General features: G+C 39.0%; 1 protein-coding gene across 1 annotated transcript in view; it reads right to left on the reverse strand.

The window, feature by feature from the left end:
• Nucleotides 1-11,586: 11,586 nt before the first annotated feature.
• The window catches only part of LOC149162883 (uncharacterized protein At5g01610-like), a 71,646-nt gene continuing 61,004 nt past the window's right edge, over nt 11,587-22,228 (reverse strand). The window contains exon 3 of the mRNA XM_089437433.1: nt 11,587-12,209. Coding sequence (XP_089293559.1) covers nt 11,830-12,209 — 380 coding nt within the window. The 3' untranslated portion in view covers nt 11,587-11,829. The remainder of the gene's footprint in view (nt 12,210-22,228) is intronic.

The following is a 22,228-nucleotide window of genomic DNA, read 5'->3' on the forward strand; positions in this document are numbered from 1 at the left end:
ATTACAACATCAAAGCATTCAACAATTTTTCGAAGTCTTTTATTATAACATTTGTATCCTTTACTTCTAGATGAATAACCAATAAATATTCCTTCATCTGTTTTGGGTTCAAACTTACCAAGTTTTTCATCAGTCTTTTTGATGAAACATTTGCTTCCAAAAACTCTAAAGTGTTTTACAGTGGGAGGCTTATCATACCAAAGTTCATATGGATTTTGATCATTATTTACATGTACATAAGATTTGTTGAGAATATTTACCGTAATATGTGCAGCTTCACCCCAGAAGGTGTCATAAGTTCCAGACTCATCAAGCATAGCTCAAGCCATTTGTTGAATTGTTCTATTCATTCTTTCCACCACACCATTTTGTTGAGGAGTTATGGCAACAAAGAACTATCTCTTTATTCCATGTTGTTCACAAAATTTAAAAAATTCATCTGATATGAATTCTCCTCCCCGATCAGATCTGAGACATTTGAATTTTAGATCTAATTCATTTTCAACTAAAGCTTTAAAGACTTTAAATTTTTCAAATGCTTCATCTTTATGTTTTAGTAAACCAATCCAGCACATTCTAGAAAAATCATCAATGAATAAAATGTAATATTTTTCTCCACGAGGTGACTTTTTCCTTGTTGGTCCACACAAATCAATATGAATGAGTTCAAGAGGCTTACTTGATGATCCTTCTTTGGCATTGAATTGAACTTTGGTTTGCTTACCAAATTGACATGGTTTGCAGATAGTATTTTCTGGGATGATGATATTTGGAAGATCACGAACAGCCTTGAGCCTGCATGATTTTCTTATTTGAGAAAATCTTAGATGCCCCAATCTTCTGTGCCATAACCAACGCTCTTCTGTTTTGTTTAGATAACTTTGTTCTTGACATTCTTTTAGTATATATAGATTGCTTAGAGTTCTTGTAGCTTTGATTATGGTCTTCCCTGTGTCAAGCTCACGAACCACACATTCTTTTGATTGAAACACAACTTCATTTCCTTTATCACACATTTGACTAACACTCAATAAGTTATGCTTTAAACCATCAACATACATAACATTTCCAGTTTTAACCTTCTCTTTTAGATAAACAGAACCTTTACCCTTAATGACAGTTGGTGTGTCATTTCCAAAAGAGACATTATTTTCATTTTCTAAAGCATTGTATGAAATGAATTTATCTTTATCACCTGTCATGTGTTTTGAGCATCTGCTATCAATGTACCACTGATTTTCTTGTCCTTCTACAAACAAAGCTATGCCACATCTTTCTTATTGTAGTTCCTTCTTTTTCCATACCTTGGATTTTGATGATGTTTGCTCCTTTTGATATGTTGGCCAAAATTTGCTCCTACATTCAGATTCTTCATGACCAAAGTTATTGCAAAATGAACATTCAATTTCATCTTCAAGAGGAGAAAAGTTATTATAAGAGCTCTTCTTGATTCTGGTCACACTCCTTTGTTTTCTTGCTTCTCTAGTCATGATAGTTTTGTAAGCAACACATTGAGCAGCCTTATGACCAAAGTTATGGCATGAAAAACATTGTCCATTAAAGAAGTTTTTGTGATCATAAAATCTTTTGGTATTGTTCACCTTTTGGTTGGTGCTTCTAATTGATGTTCGCCCTTAGAGTAAAATGAGCATGATTTGCCCGGATGCGGGTGCCACCAAGCATAACGTGTTAAGGCCACTTGGCACGGTCGACAGGACACGCGACGGACAGAGAGCATTAAGGCTCCTCGCCGCCACCTCCCATCAACCTGCAAGGCAGCATTCGAGCCTTAATGAAGGCGCAGGGTTCACAGCGAAGGCGGATGGCCGCATTCAATGCGGGGACATTCCGACGGAATGCAGAGGTCGTTAAATTTGCTAATTTGGACGCGGACGAAGCCCACAGTGATGGTGCTCCTGCTCTGTGTCCTGAGAATTCTGGAGTCTTTGTGGAATTGGGGGAGACTGGTCGACTGCTGGTCCTCCCTGGTTCATGCCTACAGTCTTTCGTCTGCCATAGTGAGCCGAATTGGGAGAAAGCTTCGTCGGAGGAAGTGGAATTTGGGAAAATGGTGCGTGATAGAATGCCATGCCGTCGGGGCAGAGGCTCAGGGAGAGCCAGATCCGCTCGCGGGCCTGCAACTGACCAACACCACCATTGTTGTTGCATTTACTGCCACCGACGAGGAGGTGCACCTCAGGTGCAGGCAAGTCAAGTTGTGGAGGTTGGAGGGTCCAACAATGGCGAGCAAACTCTACCAGCATTCGGCTCTGTCATCTTCTCGCTGTGCAATCCCAGAGAAAATCTGGGCATCAATGCTCATATTTCAGTCTTGTTTACCAGAATACCGGAAGAATTGGAAGAAGGCATGCCTCGGCCTTCTGCAATGGAGCACCCCGCGGTCACTGAAGAGAGACTCCACCCGGAGCGAGAGGAAAATCTGCCTCAGGCTATGGAGGCAGAGTGTAGGCTCGTGGATAAAGGCAAAAGGCCTGTGGGGGAGGCCTCAAGCTCAAGGGAGGCAGAATTGCGGGAGAACGAACCTGTGCTGCCGGCTTTCATGGACGGACTACCGGAAGGACATGGCTGGGCGTGGATTCGGGAAGCTAAACCAGGGGAGGGCGAGCCCGGGGATGACGAGAGAGAGGGCTAAGCCCAGATGGCTCTCATGCATGAAGACTGGACGCGTGTTGGGCTCGTGGTTGGTTCTCTCTCCTGCTGTCTTTAGTGGTTCTAGTATGTTTTTTCTGTTATATGTCGGTCATTCTCGGTCATATGAATCATCTACTGTTTCTGTGTCACTCTTCCGTTATGGAATTGAGTTTTGTTTGGCTTGGGCTATCTCCACAAGCTCTGGTACTATGTGACAATCTCTGCCCCTGCGAGGGCTTTACAGAGATGGTTTTTGTCTTTTTGTTGAAGGTATTAGGGAACAATTCAGGTATCTTCAGGTGGGTTTCTCAGAAATGTAATGGGTTGGGGGACTTTGCTACAGCTGCCATAGGGCAGCATGACACACTGCATGTAATTTTCCGCTGTAAATATTAATACATAGTAGATAATGTTGCTTAGAAAAAAAAAAAAAATGAGCATGATTTACTTGGGGAGTACCTTTAGGATTTTGTTGAGAATTGACGCATTGTTGACTGGTTTTCGCTGCATCAAGATAGCTTATGGTGACGGTTGAAGACTTTTCTGGTTGGGATGTTTCTCCAATGTATCCAAGACCGGTCTTTATAAAAGGAGAACATTGAACTTTGATGATTTCATCTAAGGTTTCTGATCCTTTAGCAAATCTAAGATTCAGAGATTTTGTCTTCTCAAGTTCTTTTCTTAGACTCACTACTTCACACTCTAATTTTTCATTGTGCTTTTCCCTTTCAGTGAGTTGATGTGTCAAAGTGTCTATGACCATATTCTTTTCTTCTAAGTAGATTTTGAGTTGAGCGATTTCTTCAAGAAAATCTTCTTCTTCTAAGGCATCCATAAACTTATCATTTTCATAAGCCGTGAGTAGTTTGATATCTTGTTGAGATTCATCTTCATCACTATTAAATAGGCCATCATTATCTTCATGAGTAATAATAACTTCTTCTATTAACAAATTGTTTCATATTACCTTTCGCAAAATTCTTTCCTTTGTCATGATTATCTTTATGGGGACATTTAGCAGCATAATGACCAACTCTACCACAAGCAAAACATTTGAAGGGAAGCTCACCTTTGAATCTTCTGGAACCCCGTTGAAGTTTCTTCACAAAGTTTACCTCCTATTCTTCTTATATATATCATGATTCCTTGAGGCCTTCCTTTTCTTTTCCCTTTGCAGAGGCTTTGAAAGCGGCTTCTCTGATTTTTTATGGACCTCCTTTCCTCATTTCAAAGGCAATTAAAATTCCATGAAGTTGAACAACAGTAACAGATTGTAGATCATGCTTCTCTTCAATGGCTGATACTTTTGACTCAAATTTAGAAGATAGAGATCTCAAAATTTTCTCCACTAAAGTAGCCTCCTTTATTTCTTCACTCAAATTCTTCATACAATTTACAATCTCATCTACTCGTAAAAAGTAACTAGCAATACTTTCATCTCTATGCATCTTGAGAGTTTCATATTGAATTCTGAGAGTTTGTAGTTTAGTACGTTTTACCTGGGAGTCTTTTTCGTAGCTCTGAATGATTTTGTCCCATATTGCTTTGGCTGTGTTGAGCTGCATGACTTTGACGAATTCTGATTCTGATAGACTTCCCAATAATGCATTGACGGCTTTGGCATTGGTTTCATATAATTTCTTTTATGCTGGATTTGTGGGGACTGCTGCCGGATATTGGTATCCTCCTTCCACAATTGCCCAAATATCAGCTCCAAGTAACTGAAGATAGGATCTCATTCTTATCTTCCAATATGCTAAGTTATTTCCGTTAAAAATTGGTGGTCTGATAGATCCCATTCCTTTGTGATTGCTCACCTTGAGAGATCTTCCTTGAAGCGATGAAGCTTCTTCTGAAGAACCAACTCCGATACCAATTGTTGGGAAAAATATTAAGAGGGGGGGTGAATCAGTATTTAAACTTTCACAATAATAATTCTTTTTCAAACTGTATACGCAATTTTACAAAAACCAAACAGCTTATGTCCATGACTATAACGAATGAAACCAATGTATAGATAATAAACTTGTAAAACAGCTAATTCATGTATGTTGAACTTAAATCAGGTTGATACATTTACTAAGCAGTAAACAGATGCAGTAAGAACAGAATCAACACACATAAACAGAACACATGAACACCAGGATTTTTCAGGTGGAAACCTAATGTGGGAAAAAACCACCGTTGTTGTCATCTCAGTCTTCAATCTTCTTATTATAAAAAGTGTTTACAAGTCTTGTATTGGTGCAAACTTTTTCCAATACGCAGGCATCTACCTGCTGAAGGCTGCAACCTTCACTCGTTTTTCAGCTTCTACTGGAATGGAGCTCCAACCCCCTAGCTCTTGTGCTGGCTAACATGTTTACCAATACGTAAGCGTCGACCTACAAAAGGCTACCACCATCACTCTTTCTCCAGGGACCATGTTTCATAAATTTTTAGACTGGATACTCCTGGTATACATCAACACAATATGTAGGCCACGTTTCATCAAAATTTCATACTGAACCCATCAGTGACATTGAAGCTCAAAATCAATCACCACTGTAATACAACCATTAAATACAATTGTATCAACCAATCACAGAAACCCATCAACTTTGAAGCAAAATACAATCAATCAATCTGAGTAGTCAAATCACTGTTACCAGAACACAAAGTTGAAACCAAAACACTGCATCAACAACTAGAACCCACTGCAACCTCAAAAACCATATGCCAGAATGTATATGCTACTTCAATGAGGACAACCTGCGTGTATATGCAATTTTCTGTAACCCAACCTGCGTGTATATGCAATTTTCTGTAACCCAACCTGCGTATACATCTAAAGATACTTAATCATAACACTTCTGAACCAAAAATTGTAGTAACCAAAGACATTCTGAAGATCTACTATCATATTACAAAGTTCTAAACAGATAACAACAAAGATCACCCTTCTTACTCAATCAATCAGTCAGCCATACTCAATATCCTTATACAATCAATTTTGCTTCAGATTTAATAAAGACGTCATTGACAAACAGCGGTAAAACAACGGCATTGATTAGATAGATAAGTCATTTCTGAACAACAAACCCTTCCTCTGCATACGCTACTTAGAAGTGCTGAACCCGCGTGTATACACGCCTTCACCGAGGCGAACCTGCGTATAGATCTGCAAATAATGACTTATAACTTCACAGCTTTTCAAGACTTCAGATATACCTAGATCATAGCATTTAAATGATAAAACATGCATTAGCACTTAGATCTAGCCTATCCATTATCAGATCATACAATGATAAGTCATTTCAGGTCTCATGATCCTGATCCAACATTGTATCCAAGGGTGCACAAGATGTTTCATATCTATATCATAACCATAACCCTTACAACACAAAATATACTTTAGATAGAAGTATTCATGAAAAACCCTTTCACTTGCACACCTAACCCTTTGATCTTCTCCTCCTTATATACTAGAGTCTTTGTCAATACCATGCACCAAAACAACACTTAGAACCTATGGTATTTTTAGACGGGATCAAGTAATCGTTATTTCGCTCAATATTGTGAGCTAATACCATGGTATGAACCCTTGATATTCTTTAACCTTAATTTTCCATCCCATACGTGCTTTTTCTTCTGTGAAACTGTGTGCATACGTATACGCTACTTTTATTCTGTGTACCTGTGTGTATATGCTACTTGGACTAGGGTAAACAGCGTATACAACTTAAATCATTATCTTTCTTTAATTTCTTGATTCTGATTTGTAATCTTTTGTCTTATCATCCTATTCTTCTGTACCATTACTATGTTACCTCTGAATAAAGCTGTTACAATGTGAGTTTCCCTTTATCATTTCTGAACTAACCTGTATGTGGGTTTCCATCAAGGACAACACATGTACCATAATGCCAACATCTTGTTGAAGCAAGGTCCTTACCATTGAATACATCACCATCAAAGGATCCAAAAAGATCTCACTCTCTATGGGATCAAGGATCATTCTTGAAGAAAACTACCTTTATCAAGTAGAAGTTTTATATCCTCTATATAAACATCAACATCAAGGAAGAAGCAAGAAGAAGGAGCATCCTATTAAGTAAGTATATTTATGTCCACATCTAAATTTGTCAAAATGACTTTTTGCAAGGAAAGCAACAAATTGGTTGGCGCTTCAAACTCTCTTGCATGGAAGAACATAACAGATTTGAATCTCATTGAAAATGAAGTTATAGAACATGTCAAAGGATCTATCACTAAACCAGGAAATGAAGATGCTCAAGCTTTTGCCAAGTATATGAAAGGGGAAGTTATGGCTCAAATGATTCTCATAGAATCCATAAAGGATCTCCTCATCCCATATGTATAAAAACTCGAAACTTCAAAAGTAATCTATGACAAACTAGTAGAGTTGTATTTTGTAATCATTGCTCGAGAAGTCATGTCATTATGGAAAGAACTCTATGAGTTGAAGATGTCAAGGGAATAATGGAATAGCCTCATACTTTATGAGGATATCTGAAATTCGAGATCAACTACAAAATCTGGGAAAAGTCATGTCTAATAGAGAAATGACTATAGTTGTACTAAATGCACTATCGGAGGAGTGGGGTAACTTTACTCCAAGTATTTATGGGAAGAAAGAAGATACTCCATTCCAGGATCTATGGTCATTGTGCAAGATTGAAAAATCTAGACTAAAGGCCAAATCTGATGTGGGAGTAGGTGAGCAAAATCAAGATTATGCTACAATGACAAGAAGAAAAGAAAATTTTGGAAAGTTTGGTTCTCGGGAAAATAAAAGGGACATGGCTAAGATTCAATTCTATGGGTGTCAAGAATATGGACACTATAAGAGAGATTACCCTAAGCTCAATAAAGACAATATCAAGAGGAAGAGAAGAAGCCCATACCACCGAAGAAGTGGAGGAAGTTGAAAAGAAAAAGTCCAAGAAAAAAGAAGTAAGAGATCTCTACTATGACTGAGATAGTCTTCCTCAAATAAGTTATTTTCAAGTTCCTAAGTCTTTTGTTGTAAGACATGGCTATCATGATTTATTAAAAAAAATGATAAGATGCATCATAACATCATAGAAGCATTGAAAACCAGAGCCCGAGACATCATCACAGAGAAGCATGAAAGATGGTTGAAATTGAAATCTATGGCAGTCATCTATGAAGGATAAAGCTCTTGGGAACCTCATTGGAAACATAAGTGGCACTTATGGAAAGAAAAAAAGTCATCTAGTACAAGGCTCATCATACATCTGTCAAAAGGAAACATCTGTTGGATGGGGATACTCTAGATCCTCAAGATTCTCTGATGGAATCTTTATCTAAAGGTTCACCAATCAAGAGGGGAAGCAAGTGTTTCATCAAGAATTATAAAATTGTAGAATTCATGGGATAATGGTATGATGACATAAAAGGTGAAGCAGATCAAGGGATTGAAGCTCTTTCAATCAAGGAAATTGCTATAAGAAGTCTGGATGACTCAAAGGAAAATGAGGTATGTATGCTTATATTCAATATTGAAGAGTCATGTCATATGGTTGCACATAACATGGATCAATGCTCTATCTTGAGAGCATGGTCAAAATAAAAAGGATCTCCTCCTCTGAAAGGATGCAAGAAGGCATGAGTCACACATTGTCTAGATGAAATCAACATAATATGTCCTCATATGTAATATAAGGTGGTTGACAACAACTGGAAGAATTATGATTGGAAGTTCCTGGAAATGAAATGTGTAAAGGGAAGGAAGGAAGAGATCGTGGAATGTGCAACCATGGAAAAGGAAATCAACATTTGAGAAACCAAGAGATCTTACTAGGATATCTCCAAGAAAGATATGTGGACTCCAATGAAGTCTGAAAAAGAAAGAGACCCTTGCCAATATATATCTTTGGGAGATGTGTCGATATGTATATAGAATGCTAATGCAAACTAGAAGATGTCATGATGAAAGACCATCAACAAAGGTAATTTTGACACAATGTTCAGTTCTTTATTTTTTAACAATATTTGGATGATCATATGTAAGGATGTCGAGGGAAGAGCTATGGATGTCTTCCACCATTGTTAACCATGTCGCAGGAAGGAAGTTACTTCAGGAAACATGGCATGGAAGTAGGCAACATGGCATGAAGGAAGGCCAGATATCGACTGATGGATCACTTTCTGATGATGACATGACTAACTCATAGATGAAAGTGATGGATGGTTTGTGCCCTATGAAGATGTGCCAAACATGAAGACCCCTGAATAACAAATATAAGTTCATGACATTGTGAGAAGGATTTCTTCAAGCAGCTAGTTGTCCTAACATCTCCGCCTAAGGAGATAATGTAGATCCCTAATTAAGAGGGAGAGATAGACACATCATTCTTGTCTTCACTTGGGAAGACAAAATGGAGGATTGGATAAACATTTGGCATTTGATGCTCTTTGAGGATGAGTTAGGGCATCCAAGATAAAAGTAGTTGTAGAGGACCACTATTCTTTGAGGACTGGGAATCCAAGATAAGAATAGTCTTGGTGGAACACATCCTGAAAACCCGGTAGGGTATGTTTTGAGAGAGACAATGATGAAGGTGTCTATACATCATTAGTCTCGCTAGCATTGTGCTCATATCTCGTGGAGAGATAGAGTTGTTAGTCAAGGCCTTGCCATATGACAATGATGGTTGATATGATGCTATACAGATGGGTTACCAATCTGACTTTTCTTATGAAAAATTCTTCAGATTGAGAATGATCAAGTACCATTATGAATACCTCCCTAGTTAAGAGGGAGTGTTGAAAAGTGTAATTAGATTCGCTTTTCATAATGACGTGTGTAATTTTTATGTAATTGATGAAAATAAAAATAAAAAAATTATTTTGTGAATACTTGAATCATCGGTTTCATGATCAAGAAATTTTATTTTAGTTAAGGTTCCCATTGTGAACCTTTAGGATTTACCATCTAGTCATAAAAGTCAATTTGATTCAATGTCATGTATGGACCCTTCTTGGGCATGTTACATTTGTATATGAGTCAATGAAAGTGTCAAATAGCCCTCCAAGACAAGCACAAGTTACCTCCTTCAAGTTGGCTTCAAAAGAATAATGAATTCTCTCAGAAGGACACGTCGGCTCACCCTCAATTCATGTTGGCTCATTATGGAGGCTCCAATGACTATAAATATGCAGTTCGGCCTCATTTCAGGGCACACAATTTCGGTGAAGCAAGTTAGAAATCAAAAGATGCGAAGGTCACTTAGGAAGGAGACTCATCATTCGCGAAGAAGGGAGAGAAGGAGAGCGAGGTCTGGGGTATTATTTGGATCTGTTCTTGGGTCTGTTTTTGGACACACATGCGAAGAAGGAAGAGGGGATTTTCTACAGAAAGAGTCGAGAGGAATTACATTAAATTATAATAAAGAGTCTAAGCCAATTAAATTATAATAAATTCACCTATAACATACTTCTAATTTTCATTTTGAGGACCATCATATTTTAACATAAAACACATTGAATTTCAACCAACATAGATCCATCTTAACTCTAGATCTACCAAACCTAAAGAAGGATCAAAAAAAATTCACTTTAAAAGAGCTTTCCATCTCAAGAAATTTGATATAATTATTATTTATATTTAATTATAAATATTAATATTAATTTCATGTTTTTTATTTTATGTTATTAATTTTTTTTCAAGTCAAAATGTTAAAGATTACATGTCTACCATAGTGGGATCAAATGTTTATATAAGAGTTGAGTTTACTTGTGAACCTCAAATATAAAGAAAAATTTTACTAAGATTACATCTCTATTCACATGTATGTCTAAGCCAATTAAATTATAATAAATTCACATATAACATACTTCTAATTTTCATTTTGAGGGCCATCATATTGTAACATAAAACACATTGCATTTCAACCAACCTAGACCCATCTTAACTCTGGATCTACCAATCTTGGAGAGGGATCAAAAAAATTTCGCTTTAAAAGAGCTTTCCATCTCAAGAAATTTGATATAATTATTATTTATATTTAATTATAAATAATAATATAAATTTTATGTTTTTTATTTTATTTTATTATTTTATTTTTATCTAGTCAAAATGTTAAAGATTACATCTCTACTATAGTGGGATCAAATGTTTATATAAGAGTTAAGTTTACTTGTGAACCTCAAATATAAAGAAAAAATTTACTAATAAGTGAATAGGGTGATGGGAAATCTTGGATAATATATAATATTACAATATTATGTTACCCAATATTTATTACCACCCACACCCAATAAAAAAATGTACATTTTACTCAATATTCCCCTCCAATCCTGCTAATTTTATAGTTGAGTATTTTTACTTTTAAACTTCAAATATAAAGAAAAACTGCATAATTGGACCAGTTCAGGAGAAATATTGGATAAAATGTAATATTATGTATTATATTTTACCCAATATAACCTAGTAAAAAGTGGTTGGAGATATGTATTAGATAAAATGCAATAATTACATTTTTACTAATATTTCCCCCACATCTGATCATATCCTACATACATCCACACAACTATGCCTCACGAAAACATTGCTCTCGCAAAAAGAGATTAACAATTAAAAAAACATACAGATATGATACAAATAGCCATGTGAAGGACATAAAAAACCGTCTGAAAGTACTAATGAACACAATGCCAATCACTTTCCCTAAAATCTCCTTTTAAATTGCCACTACTAGTCTATCGTAATTCTATTCACTAGAAAGTATGAAAATTTAAAGAAACAAAATATGTGACCCTACAAAATAAATATAAATCGCTAGATTTATAACCTACCAAACGTGAAATCGGGGATGCTTTATTTAAGAAAATGTTGGACAGCAGAATCTTGGGGATGCTTTATTAAGAAAATGTAGGACAGCAGAATCCTTTGATAGATAACCTGAATGAGAATGTAAGAGTGTAGTTGGGAATTTATAAAACGTCTTCACAAGAATATATAGAAAATTCTTCCATGTTTATTTATTTGGCATAGTAAATAAGGTTATTATGGTTTCACACCATCCTGACTACTGAATATGCAAGTAATGTGCACTAATACAGAATATCCATTAAATCCACTTACAATTTGCAAGATAGCCCAAAAATTTTAACCAGATTTCTTGGTACTATCAATAAAATGCACCCAGCTTAATATGTCTCCACACTGATTCCATCTCTACGCACTTCATATGCATCTCTTGATCGTGACTTTTTCATGCCGGCAGTAAAATAGACCTTGCTTGATTGCGGACCATCAACAGAGACAGAGGTAACTTTGGCCCAGATTACAACTTTAGTTTTCATTCCTTCAATATCTGTAAGTTTCCCTTTCTCTAGGTAGCCTATGACTGTCGTAGCATATCTTAAGACAGAAGAATCCTTAAAGCCTACCTCACAGATAGATGGAATAAATACTGTGAGCTTGCCTGTCTCTTCATCAAATTCATAATTTGTAGCATTTTGGGGAAATAGACCTTTAGGTAGATGATACTCCTGTAAGAGATCAGGTAGTGGCTTTTGCATCGATCCTACAAAAAAGTACCATCAGCTACTTTTAACTCACAAACTGTTTATCAAAAGATCTAAAAATTTCTGGACAATCCAAATAAAATGCATAAATCTCCAGAAAGACCAAATTTATAGATGCAGCTTTCCTGACAATCATTTCAAAAGAAGTAATAAATTTGACATGACTGGTTGGTGGTCAATAAGGGGATGCCATATGAGAAGATTACTACATCTGAAGTTTGGACACCTACAGGTAGTTTTGGTCGTACAGTTTTGATGTCACAAGACAACATGCCATTTAAACCAGCATACCCATTATGGTCACCAAATAAAAATCATTTATGTTATTTACAATGTTCCAAGTTTCCGGGACAGGAAGACGCACAGGGGGTAGGTGAGTGTGGGTGTGGGTGTGGGTGTGTGTGTATTTATATACACTATGTTGCACTAGTTTTCGGGACAGGGGAACCGTGGGGGCTAGGGGATGGCAATTATATATATATATATATATAAAGAATATTAAAAATTCAGAATTAACCCCAATCTGCTTAGCCACCATGGAGTTTGAAGGTTTTAGGAAAACCCTACACTGTCTAAAGGTCACCTCGTACCCCTTATCCTCCAATGCTGAAACTGAAACAAGGTTCTTCTTGAGCCCAGGTACGTAAAGGACATCTCTGAGATACAAAGGGTTTCCAGACTCCCTCTCAAATCAAACTGTACCAATACCCTCAACCCAGTATTTCCCATCATCTCCCATCTTAATGTTGAACTACATGTCCCTTTTTTGACAGTTTTCTGAAATACTTCTTATTTCCCATCATATGACAGGACACACCACTGTCCACATACCATAAACTGGTAGCCACTGAGCTTGCCATGCAAGCAATGAGTGAAAACTCCTCAAAATGAGAAGAGAACTCATCTATCTCTGCAGAGGCTGCTACTTGGTCCTTCTTGGACCCTTTCTTCCTGTTAGGGCATTTAGTAGCATAATGCCCAAACTGGTGGCACGAAAAGCACTTGATTTCGCTAAGATCATTTTTCTTCTTCTCGGCCTTGGAGCTCGGCTCTCCACCAACACTACTCTTTTTGCCTTTGGATCTGCCCTCTTTGCTAGCGAGGGCAAAGTTCTCTTCATCTTCTTCGATCTTAACACAACACCCAGACTGTCTGCAAATCTCCTCTTGGAAGCAGTCACCCCATAATCGCTCCCAATCTAGAAGCTTTTCTTTGGCACAAATACCATAAGTAAAGGCTTGTCGTGATTTGGTGAAACCCAACAGGGCAAAAACTTACCAAATCTCTATCTGGAATTGCCTCGCCCACACCAACCAACTTTTCCCTTACTTGGGTAAACTTGGTGAGGTAAGACACCACAAAATCTCATTTGGACATTTTAATGTTCCTAAGCTTGTCCTTCAATCCTAGCTTTCTGGTCTCCCTTGAACCCTGATAAAGCCCAATGTTGGTTATCCACATGGCTTTGGTTGTCTTCTTCCCAGTCAGGTGAGGAATAATGTGGTCTTTGACTCCTTCCAAGATAATTCTTCTTGCCTTAGCATCTTTCTTGTTATGTTGAGCCAATTATTGAGTGTCAATAGGTGCAACTGGGACATTATCAACAAACTCCCATATCCCTTGCTCCTCCAACACCATTGTTATCCTTTCACGCCATGAATAGAAGTTGGATGCTCTGTCTAATCTGTCTTCAAATCTAAGACCTAATACGCCATATTGCCAATTAGCACTACTCAAAACAAATCACATTGCCTAGAAGCAATGTGAGCTGCTCAGAAACCCTAGTGGCCAAATCGATCTAATAAACTCGCTCCCTCTAAATCGCAAAACCTGCTCCTAAAGATAAAATTGTGTTTGGTCTTCAACCAGAGGCTACGCTCTTCATTCACAATTTTTTAAGTGTAAAAACCATAAATACAAACAATAGTTGTTCCAGAAATTTAAATTGCAAATACACTCAGTTTTCTAACTTAGCATGCACAGCGGAAAATAAATAATAAATCTGAAGATAAAGCCATTCAACACATAGAACACAAGATATACTCTAAGTCACCTGACACGGGGATTCGGGATTCGTAGGATTCGGGGATTCGAGTGTCGGATTCGGACACGTTGACCCCCTGGAACAGGACACGTAGGATTCGTTATATATTATTTTATTAAATATATATATATATATATATATATATATTAAAAATTAGATATTTCTTACACAAATTTTAATTAATGATACAAATTTATTGATTTCAAACATAGATCTTCATCTATAGCATGCATAGTACATACAAAATTCAAATACATGTCAGTGGTCACATAAATCATGATTCATAATTCATAAATGAAAGACAACTTACAACTACAAGATAGTAAGATAAACACACTGACAACTGTAGTTTTCTCATTAAGTCATCAAATCAAAATGTGTTACATAGGTAGTGCTGGTGCAATGCCAATGGCAAATAGAAATAGAAAATATAAAACAACTACAGGTATACAAGCCTCAAGGCATCAATCCTCATCATCAGCATCAGAATCAGCATCAATGTCCTCATCATCATGGTCCCCACTACTCTCCTCTGCATCCTCCTCCTCCCCTGTATCCATAGTCGCCTCTGCTTTTGCTGGTGTGAAGGATGACCCCTCTAAGTCATCAAATCTAACAGGCTCTAGCACTGGATCATTGAGATCCATGTTGGCCAATGCCAACTCAACCCTACTGTCCAGATCCATATCATCAGGAAAGACATCCCACATCTTTGTCTTTCCCCTCAACCACTCTTCCCTCTGCCTGTAAATAAGACAAAGGTTGGTGTGCACATACACCATTGTCTCTGCCCTGGACTGCTCAAGCCTACTCTTCTTCACACTATTCTTCACACTATACAAATTCCCATGTGAGCTCCAATTCCTCTCGCAACAAGAGGATGAAGTCACCTGAGAGAGGAGCCTCATGGCTAACTGTTGAAGAGGAGGGCTTGTTGCCCCATGATTTGCCCACCAAGAATAGGGCTTCTTAGCCCCCCTATCTCTAATCACATCATAACCTCCAAATCGACCACTGCCACTGGAAAACTCTGCAAAGGCATCCTCCACCTCATCAAGCAATGCACTATCCTGAAAAATCCGCCTAAATGCCTCTTTCCTCCCCTGTGAGATTTCCCCATCCATGTGAGGAGGGAATCTGCGGGAAGGTCCACCTTTCAGCCAATCATGGCTGTAGTATTTGGGGTTCAATGAGTGAGCCAAACAATGTAAAGGTGTACAATTCTTGTCCCATCTGCTGACAAGAATATCCTGTATAGTATCACAGAAGGCCTCTGGTGATGTCTCATACTCGGGGCACTCACTCTGTAGAATAATGCTCCTCACAGACTCAACCATGGAATCCCATCCCTCATAAACCTCTCCTAGGATGGGTTTGTCTGTGTCTGCAAATCGAAGCAAAAAAATGATAGGGTCCATGATCTGAATAATTAGATCTACCCTCTCCCACCAAGCATCATTTAGCACTGTGTCATTCACTCTTTTAGAGGCTACCTGATCTATCTTTCTCCAAAAAGACCAAAACTCAGAAATACCATGGACCCAAGAGCGGTCTTGACCTCCCTCAACCTGTTCAACATCATGAATGAAGAGGCAAACCGTGTATCAATAATCTTCAACAATGATAGATTGGTGTACTCCTTGTAGATAGTGAGGGCATTTGTATGATTTTGCACAAAGTTACGGATATGTCGTGCATCCTCAATAATGTTACCAATCCAAAGCACATCAGAAGCAATGGATTTCAGTGCTAAGTTCAATGAATGGCAACGCAAGGTGTCCAAAACGCTTGTGGATATTTAGCTTCCACAATCATGCCAGCAGCCTTGCAAACAGGTGCATTATCTGTAATGATTTGCACACAAGAATCAACACCTACATCTTCAATAACTTTAATAAATAACTCACCAATAAATTGTGCATCCTTGTATTCTCCTAGTGTATCCACTGCTTTCATGAAAACTAGACCATTTAAGGAAGACACCATGAAGTTGATGATTGCGTGTCGTGTTGGATCTATCCATCCATCAAAAACAATGCTAACCCCAGATGCTGGCCATGATGCTACAATAGGCTCAAGCATTTTTTGCACCTCTTTTTTTGCCTTTGTCAACAATGTGGTTCTAAGCTTCTCTGAACCAGGAGGCACATACCATGATGGACACCCGTGAATTAGAGCTCGACACATCTCAATAAATAAAGGTGAGCATGCAACATTAAATGATATGAAGTTTTGATAGAAAAAGAAGGCAATGGTGAGATCAAGCTCTTCCCGTTTCTCTTTCTGAAAAATTTTGTCCATTGGACCAAGTGTAATTGCTCTTCTTTTTGTTGTTTGTCCCCCAATAGAACTCTCAAATGGAAATTTGGTGGTGGCTTTCTTCAAAAATGGAAGGCGGTCTTCATTCTTGGGTTTTCTTGATTTTGAAGCCACATTTTCCATACCAACAGTGGACTCCTTTTCCAATTCTTTTCTCTTTTGTAAAGGAACAGCTTTACAAGCTCCAATCCCACAACCCGGTAAAGCCAACAAATGGGCTTTCACACGGAAATATGTGCTTTTGAAAGCAATGTGACAAAAGTTGCATATCCATTGCACATTGCCTCCTCCCTTCCCCTTGGTGCTTGTCCCATCCTCTCTTGTAACAAATTTTCAAAAGGGATATTTCTCAATGTTGTCTTGAGGTCCTCCTCTTCCCTCAACATTACTTGCAGTAGACTCTGATGATATTGGGGGAGGAGGGGCATCTCCAATGGAGACATTTTTGCCCTTCCTTTGCCCCCTAACTGCTGCCTTTGATTGAGCCATGAATATTGTAAAAAAAAATGAACAAAACATGCACAAATTTGTAAACAAAAAATCATATACAAACTGCTGTAATAGAATAAGAAATGCAAAAAAATGGAGCTGAAATGCACTTACCTGGTGCTTGAATCTCCTTGCCGAATGCTCTACTCCCTTAGCTCCTTGCTCCAAACCCTTATCTCCTTGCAAATAGCTCAAACAATGCAAATACAAATGACAAACAGCGTGAAACAATAAAGGAAATGCGTTATTTTAACCCGCGGGGGGCACTTTTCTGGGATACGAATCCTAAAATCGTGATTCGCTGAGCATGTATGGGATTCGTACAGGATTCGTACAAATCCTAGTCGGACTCGTCGAATCCGGTTTTGCGATAAGATTTTCCAGCAAATCGTATCGGATATGCGGGATTCGGATTCGCCGGGGTATATTAACGAATCCAATTACTTAGGATATACCCAAGAAACCCCAACTTTGAGGAAAACCTGCAACTTTGTGTGTCTTTTATTATCTTTAGCAAAAGGCTTTTCTTCATAAAATTACAGCAAGGGAGAACTTCCCTTTCACCATAGGAAAACAATTGATCAACCTCCAAGGTAACTCGATCTTCCTTTTGCGCACTCAATCTACTAAAATACCACGCAAATCTGCCTATCTCAACACACGTACAAGAACAAATCTCTCCTCCTTGCGCACACGTGTGAATTGGAGACTACGCAAATGTTGTTTGCGTTGAGGCAATTCAGCCCTCACTTAATCTCTTCCTCCTGGAAGTTGAACCACTGCAATCTGTTGAACCCTAGTCTTTTCCTCTCGTTGATCTGACACACTGCTTGTGCTCAACTGACTTGCCACTTGCTCTATCTCCTCTTATAATTTTGACCTCAACCCTGTTGAAAAGTATAACTAGGTTCGGTCTTCATAATGACATGTAATTATGATTTTATGTAATGAGATGTAAAGAAGAAAAATAAAAATAATTATATTGACTTGCTTCATGGGTTTCATGAGCAAGAGATTTTATTTTTGAGCCAAGACTCCCATTGAGAGTCTGTTAATTTTGTGGTATGTTCTATGCTTAGAGCAGTTTACTTATCTTTCTTATTATTATCCACAGATTAGCAATCACATGTACATAAGTAAAGTGCAGATAGAACATTAAATGATCAACAGAAAACAAGCCAAGACAAGAGACACAAGATGTGGCGGCTAGCCAGGGACAAACCCCAATATGGGGAAACCCTTTGATCAAATCTTCTTTTATCTTCAATAATTCAGCAGAGAGAAATAGTACATAAATCTGATTTACATCAGCAGCAGCAAACCCTAGATCAGCGGCATCAGCATCATCGACATCAACGGCATCAGTATCATCAGCATCAGCCGACATCATCATCATCGGCATCACCGGCATCATCGACATCACCGACATCAACATCATTAGCTTCACCGGCATCAGCATCATCGGCATCATCGGCTTCACCGGCATCATCATCATCGGCATCACCAGCATCATCGGCTTCACCAGCATCAGCATCATCGGCATCACCGGCATCATCGGCTTCAGCGGCATCGTCATCATCAGTATCATCAGTATCACCGGCATCATCAGCTTCACCAGCATCATCGGCTTCAACTTAGAATCTCTCCTCCTACTAAAACCCAAAGACAATAGAGAGAGGAAGAGATCCAAGTGTGTGTAGAAATGACTTGAAGTCCTCTTCTATTTATACTAAAATGTAGAGGTTGAATAGACATGACGTTTGGGCTTCTTGAGCCTACATAAATTGTAGGTTGGCTTGATAATAATTCCATAATCAAAATAAATTCATATATCCATGAATACTTATCAGAATCGGATGATCTCTAGATCAATCCTACACCTCTCAACGAGAGAAATCTAATAAAAATATTATCAGCCATGAATAAGATGACCCACATGAAGTTTGGCCCTAGTTGCCAATTTTAACACTCCCTCTCAACTAGGGAGAACTTCATCTGCAATCTGTCTGTCAGTCGCTACTACTCATCCATCAAATTCACTGCCCTATACAGCTTGACCCTTGCCCTGCTCTGCTCTATTCTGCATTTTCTGCTTTGTCTTGTTCTGCCTTGTATTGATCTGTACTGATCTGCTCTGCTCTGCTTTGTTATGCTCTGCTTTGCTTTTGTCCGAATTATGAAGATGAAATGATCAAGGATGTATCATACTGACTCAAAGTCAGTCTCAGAGTATGTACCACTGGTCCCAAACCAGTCTCAACCAACCCAAAGTCAGTGACATAGTAAGTACAACTCCTACCACTGGTCCCAGACCAGTATCATCCTCCACTGACTCAAAGTTAGTCTCAGAGTGCGTACCACTGGTCCTAGACCAGTCTCAACCAACCCGAAGTCAGCATCATAGTGAGTACAACTCCTACCACTGGTCCTAGACCAATCTCAACCAACTCAAAGTCAGCGTCATAGTAGGTACCACTCCTACCACTGGTCCCAGACCAGTATCGCAGTCTCAGAGAGTGTACCACTGGTCCCAAACCAGTCTCAACCGACCTAAAGTCAATGTCATAGTATGTACCACTCTCACTAGTCCTAGACCAGTACTGCACTGACCAGAGGTCAGTCTCAGAGTATGTACCACTGGTCCTAAACCAGTCTCAACCGACCCAAAGTCAGCGTCATAGTGGGTACAACTCCTACCACTGGTCCCAGACCAGTATCGTAGTCTCAGAGAGTGTACCACTAGTCCCAGACCAATCTCAACCGACCCAAAGTCAGCGTCATAGTATGTACCACTCTCACTGGTCCCAAACCAGTACTGCACTGACCAAAGGTCAGTCTTAGAGTATGTACCACTGGTCCCAGACCAGTCTCAACCGACCCGAAGTCAACATCATAGTAGGTACAACTCCTACCACTGGTCCCAAACCAGTATCGTAGTCTGAGAGAGTGTACCACTGGTCCCGAACCAATCTCAACCGACCCGAAGTCAGCGTCATAGTATGTACCACTCTCACTGGTCCCAGACCAGTACTGCACTGACTAGAGGTCAGTCTCAGAGTATGTACCCCTGGTCCTATACCAGTCTCAATGACCCGAAGTCAGCATCATAGTAGGTACAATTCCTACCACTGATTCCAGACCAGTATCATTGATCCCAAATCAATGAAGGTGATCCTAGTATAGGGAGTACAGTAGATATAGCGATGCGTCTATCGGTACTACTATGGTCCCTATCCTCATTTCCCTGCTCATTGATCATATGAGAGGTACTTCCCATGAGTCCCAGACTGCATGAGTAGGATGCCTTGACTGGGAAACTTAATCAATCCTGTCCTCATAGGAGAACTAATCATCCTGCTACACAATCGCCATGGAAAACACATCATCCAAGCCTCACAGGAGAGCTAATCATCCTACTACATAATCATCATGGAGAACACATCATCCGGACCTCACAGGAGAACTAATCATCCTGCTACATAGTCGTCCTGGAGAACACATCATCCAGACCTCACAGGAGAACTAATCATCCTGCTACACAATTGTCATGGAGAACACATCATCCACACCTCACAAGAGAACTAATCATCCTGCTACACAAGAGAGCGAATCATCCTGTCCCACAAGAGAGCGAATCATCTTGTTCCACAAGAGAGCGAATCATCTTGTTCACAGTGCGCACCACCAGGAGAGGGTGAGTCACCCTGTGGTCATATGTTGCCCCAGTAAGAACCGCAAGCCCCCAAAGCTCCCAGAGCTCAATGTATGCAACATGTAGGACCCTTTTACAAGGGTCTCTCGACGACTCCAAGTCGTTTGGGAAAATTACAAATTTGATCTTTCCCCAGGGCTTTGACATGTACATCATCTCAGTGTGATGGAGCCTCCTTGCTCATCGACTTACCAGATCCCAGATAAGGCAGTATCTGATGTCTATCGGCTGGAGCAATCATTGAATACAGGATTCCTCAATAATCGAATCCCACCTCTGGTTGTCACAGAGAATCACAGTGGTATTCATCATGTGTACTCACTGAAGAGTTTCCACAACCAGGCAACTTCATATGAGGTCACACTCGTAGTTGTGTATCCAATCTCGGCGGTACTTATAACAACCGATTTTTTCTTCTTGCTCATCCATGATATCGAAGCAGAATCCAAAGAGAACCAGCACTGAGAAGTGCTCTAATGATCCTCCACAATGTCTGCCCAATCAGCATTCAAATAATCATGCAATTTTCATATTTCGGCGATATATCTCAATCCGTGAGAGATTGTGCCCCAAAGATATCTCAGAGGATTCTTGGCACCAATCCAGTGAGGCTCAACCAAATATGAGCTCACCATGCTAACTGCAAAACATATGTCCAGACGGAAGTTCACCAAGAACATCAACGTGATTGAGTTTATGAAACTCAGAGGCATTTCCCAAATCTGGTCCGACATCACTACCATATAACTTCTAAAAGTTAATATCCTTGAGGTAGTCACAGGCTTGCAGTTTATCATTCCACATTCGGAATCCAACTCCCTCTTACTTCTTCAAATGAGAGGGTCTGCACCTGTCAGAAATAGGTCATCCTTATGAGGTGCCAGTATGAGAGGTCTATCATCCACAACCTTCGGGTAATGGTTGGGATCGGTTGCACAAGTTCTTTAACATGTCTTGACTCTTGACCCTTACTGTATTCATCTCTGCAGCTAGCTACACTCATGTAACGTTGCTATTTCATATGAGTTGGTTTTCCTGGGGGAGTTCTCTTTAAAATGTGGCTTCTCTAGCAGTAGCCAGTAGTACTGGTGACTAGTGATGTTTTACAGTTTACTTTTGTTGTAGAGACCATTTAGAGCCTCCTTGGTTATGTGTTTTTATTTTGATCTCTATATCATGTATGTATTGGACAGTGCACTAGGTGCCATTTTGATATAATGGATATATTCATGAGCCTACTTTGATCATATGTTGTCTTCTCTCTATATTTTAATGCTTTGTGTGTGAAAACATGAATGAAAATTTAAAAATATGTTTTTTCATAAATAATAAAACTAATTTAAAGTATTTTTTACAATGACGGAGTCATTGAAATCAAACCGGCCGAGTCGATACAGAGTCGGAGTCGGAGCTGACCCTCGGCCGGTTCCTAACCCGATTCGAAGTTTTAAAAC

Source organism: Pinus tabuliformis, chromosome 5_2, assembly GCF_031772625.1.
Source record: "Pinus tabuliformis cultivar Carrire ecotype Pingquan chromosome 5_2, CPIR1, whole genome shotgun sequence".
Classification (NCBI taxonomy): Eukaryota; Viridiplantae; Streptophyta; class Pinopsida; order Pinales; family Pinaceae; genus Pinus; species Pinus tabuliformis.